The 4,532-nt window shown below is 46.8% G+C and overlaps 1 protein-coding gene across 1 annotated transcript; it reads right to left on the bottom strand.

Moving 5' to 3' along the window:
• Positions 1 to 739: 739 nt before the first annotated feature.
• On the bottom strand, positions 740 to 3,669 carry LOC125532817 (uncharacterized). Its single transcript, XM_048696715.2, has 2 exons — positions 3,503 to 3,669; positions 740 to 3,326 (listed from the first exon to the last, which is right to left on the bottom strand). Exon 2 carries the CDS (start codon positions 1,922 to 1,924, stop codon positions 821 to 823), a length of 1,104 nt encoding a protein of 367 aa, XP_048552672.2. The 5' UTR covers positions 1,925 to 3,326; positions 3,503 to 3,669; the 3' UTR covers positions 740 to 820.
• Positions 3,670 to 4,532: the final 863 nt, after the last annotated feature.

Raw genomic sequence — 4,532 nt, 5'->3', positions numbered from 1 at the left:
AGAAAATAGGCTTTTCGTCCTGGGCGGGCCGGAGACGCAGCTGCATGACATTCTTTGGGTCGTTCATGACGAAAAAAAACATGGTAGAAGCGAGGGGGAGGAAAATTTCAGGGAGTTCCCGGTTACGGTGGGAGGTCGGGGCCGAGCGATGCACGTTTCTCTCGTACACATACGCGCGTGTGTGCGAGGCGTTGGCTCTAACTGAACCCGAGCGAGGCATTGGGCTCTAACTGAACCCGAGCGATTGCACTGCAGGCTACGCGTTACTGAACCCGAGCGACCGATCGATGGCTGTTAACTGAACCCGATCGAGCGATTCCTTCGCTACTGCTGCTAACTGAAGCCGATCGATGCTGCCTCTAGGGTGAACAGTGAGTGTTGCGGGGGGGGGGGGGGTTGGATGAACAGTGAGCGGTGGCGTTGCCTCTGGATGAACAGGACCCCGTGGTGTGGTGGAGGGCTTGATGAATAGTAGACGGTGGAGGGGTGCCCGTGGAGGGGTGGTTGAACAGGACCCCGTGGTGTGGAGGGCTAGATGAACAGTAGATGGTGGAGGGGTGGTTGAACAGTAGCCGGTGGAGTAGCGCACGGTGGAGGCTGGATGAACAGGAGCCCGTAAGTGGCGGCGCCAGGAAATGAAGGCTTGGTATTCATTCAATTTTTTTGCTCTAAATGTAGTATATGAACCAAACAACACAACAGTAACAATATATGAACAAAACAACACTAGCATAACGACAATAGCAATATTTCAATGTATCAAATCATAACGACATGAATACATAAGTAACTTTTGATTGATAAAGTGATGATATCCTTCTTACAGTATAACTCTGCGGTCGCCTTTTTGGAACAGATTGATGACATCTTCATCCTTCACTTGATTGAAAAATTCTCTCTCAACAAATGTAACCAAACAATTGTTCAAATAATCATCACCCATTTTGTTCCTTAGCTTATTCTTCACATAGTTCATTGAAGAGAATACCCTTTCAACACTAGCAGTAGCTACTGGCAGAATTAATACCAACTTAAGAAGCTTGTAAACAATATGATATTGTTCATGCTTGTTTGTCTCAACAAGAGTAACTGAAAGCTGACATAGATTTCTCAGGTTTTGAAACTTTTCATCTCTACGCACATTAGTAACATACATGTTTAGTTGCCATGGAAGTCTTGCCAGTTCATCCCTTGTAAAATCAGAAGCATAAAACTTTGTAGCAAGCCTAACTAACTTATCTTGGTCATAAGCAACAAATAGATGAAGTGGACAAAATGCTGCCATGCAAGAAAGTAGCTCCGTGTTTACCTCATCAAATCTGCCATTCAGCTCACTGATTTGCCTATCAATGACGCCCACAAACATATCAACCTTGAAGCGGTGGTAATTGGTCGGACCATTACATAAACCCCTTCTAGGCCGACCAACAGGAAAGTAAGGACCCTCCATATCAACAATTTTGATCTTATGCTTTGTACAAAAAGATGTGACCTTTGTGAGAAAATCATCCCATCCAGCATCGGTCCTCAAAGCCTCCAAGTAATATTTTGTGTCAGCAACAAGCTCAATAGCATGAACAATATCTTCGTCTTGCTTTTGCAAAGCTCTATACAACTCATTTGTGTATCCAAATATTTCTTGCATCAAGTGTGCCATGAAAACAAACTCAAATGATCGAAATATTGTCTCTATGGATAGAGCCTCTTGTGCCTCCGCACCATGGTACTCGTCTCCAATCTTGCGAAGGACTCGTCGTAGTGCACCATACATAGAGATGACATGGTTCACAGTTTTGAAGTGAGAGCCCCAACGTGTATCACATGGCCTTCCCAAACCCATTTCCTGATTTAGCCCACTCCCTGTTTCTACTTCTTCCAATTCCAATGCATCAATGGGTTCTTCAGCCTGAGCTATCCGAAGCATTCTAATCTTTTTGCAAAAGAGATGCCAAGAGCATTTAACAAGTGTGCAAGCTGCTGAAAGAACCAAGTACAATCACCACTCTCCTTAGCAACAGCAACAAGAGTTAACTGTAGTTGAAGGGCAAAACAATGAACATAGTAGGCAGAAGGGGACTCATCCATAATCAGTTTTTTCAAGGCACTGACATTACCTCTCATGTTACTAGCTCCATCATATCCTTGCCCACGAACCATCGCAAAGGTCAAATTTTGGTCCATAAGAATTTTCTGAATTGCAGCTTTTAGTGTCAAAGAGGTAGTATCTTCAACATGAGCAAGACCAAGAAATCTTACAACTGCCCTTCCTTTCTTATCAACAAAACGCAAGCAAACAGCCAACTGTTCATTCTGATACACATCACTAGACTCATCTGCAAGTATTGCAAAATGACCACCATCAAGTTCTTCAATGACTAGTTTAGTAGTCTCTTGTGCACAACATTTTATCACCTCATGTTGTACATCATGGTGAGTCATCTTGCAGTTCTGTGGAGCATTCTCGAGAACAACCCTATCAACCTCTTCAAAATTTCCTACTAGCCAATTTAGAAGCTCAAGGAAATTTCCTTTATTTAGCGAGTCTTCACTTTCATCATGTCCTCTAAATGCCAAGCCTTGGCGCAACAAAAATCTCACACACTTGAGTGTCCATGTCAAATGTTGTTTATACAAAGCCTTGTATTGTGAGGTGTTTGAAGCAATAGACTCCCAAATTGATGTTTGTGGTGTAGTGAACATATCATACTTCTCTTGAGCTTCAGCGTGAGCACTACTTACATCACCAACATGCCTTGTCAATCTTGCTTTCATATTCCAGTTTCTAAACCCACCCTTAACAAATGAATCTCCACCGGGGCTTTTTGTTTTATCCTTGAACAAATAGCAAACAAAGCAAAAAGCGGCCTCTTTGTCCACACTATACTCAAGCCACTTGTGATCCTTAAACCAAGAAGGACAAAAGCGACGGAGATGTCCACTAAAATCTGTGATCTCAAATTTCTGACCCTTTGGTTGAAAAGCTCCCAAGTTAATGTATCTCCTTCTAACTACATCCCAGTCATTGACATGATATGAAGATACGGGAATTCGCTTGCCAGGGTCATGTTCCAGAGCTGCCAAATCTGCTTTGAAATGGGGACTTGGTTCATCATCTTCATGAACCACTTCATCATCTTCTACAATTGGGGACGGGGAGCCTCTCTCCTTCTTCGGCTGCGGAGCTTCGTCATGTGTATGCACTAGTGCTAGCTGTAGGTTGCTCTCAACCTCAACGGGAAGAGCAGTTGGCATGGATGTAGAACTTATTTTCCTTGCCTTTGAAGATTTGTCCCACAATTCAACAAGCTAACATCCTTCTTCTTCATCTAAATCACAATCACATAAACAAACTAGAAATCAGTGACAGTGGCATTGTGGCATCAAATCCATCACATAAACATCCTTCTTCTTCAACCTTCAATGTCCATTTAGTTCAATTTTAGTTTACAAACAAATCTTCAGATTTCATACTAAAAACACAGGGCAAAAAACAAAAATATACCTTGAAGGTTGGAGGCTTGGAGTTGGAGCTGGAGGAGACGAACACCAGGGGGCACTAGAGGCCGGAGGCCGAATCTCGGAGGCGGACTGGCGCCTTGCGGAGGAGAAGGACGGATGGCGGACGCGGGACCGGGACACTCCGACCGGAGCAGTGGACCGGCGGCGGAGCAGATGTTGTTCACAGAGGGGAGGGGCAGAGGCACGAAGCCAGAGGCTGAGGCCCGAGGGGAAGGAAGAAGAGGGCCGGCCGCCCGGTCGGACCTGGAATCGCTGCCGCCCGCGCGCCGCTAGGTTTGGGAATCGAGATGAGGGAGACTGGGAAGTGGGAACTGGTGGGAGACAGAGAGGGACGAGAGTCGAGAGGTGCTCGCCCGCGTGACCTAGCAGACACCGCTCGGTCGTCTGTCTGGTTCGTTGCGTGGCTCACTTTGTCCTCTGTTTTGGACTGGCCCAATATAACATGTATATTAAAAAAAATTGGGCCTAATTCTTGGGTATTCCAGGGAATACCCAGGAAGACCCCCAGCGCCGCCGATGGAGCCCGTGGAGGCTGGAGGAGGTCGACGGTGGAGATGAACAGTATCTCGTGGAGTCCCTGTTTTGTGGTACGCCACACCCCTCCCGATGAAAAGGACCCCCGTTTCGACCGTAGCGCTCCAACACAAGTCCGTTTCGTCCGTTTTGCGGTACGCCACACCCCTCCCGATCAACAGGACCCCTGTTTCAACCATAGGAGGTCCGTTTCCTCCATTTTGCGGTACGCCAGACCCCTCCCGATGAACACGATCTCGTTTCAAACGTGGCCGGTCGAACACAAGGCCGTTTCCTCCGTTGTGCGGTACGCCAGGCCTCGTTTTCATCGCCTGTTCCGTCCAAGCCCTCCCGATGAACACGACCACGCATTCCATTCCGACCCAGCCGGTTGGCTCCCACGCGTTCCGTTGCCTCCCGATGAACATGACACATTCCGTTGCCTCCCCATGAACACGACGCATTCCGTTGCATCCCCATGAACATGACGACGACGTTGT

Source organism: Triticum urartu, chromosome 4A (genome assembly GCF_056163025.1).
Source record: "Triticum urartu cultivar PI428250 chromosome 4A, HENAU_Tu73, whole genome shotgun sequence".
Taxonomy (NCBI): domain Eukaryota; kingdom Viridiplantae; phylum Streptophyta; class Magnoliopsida; order Poales; family Poaceae; genus Triticum; species Triticum urartu.
Note: the sequence above shows the minus strand (reverse complement) of the source record. Positions and strands in the feature narration are given on the sequence as shown.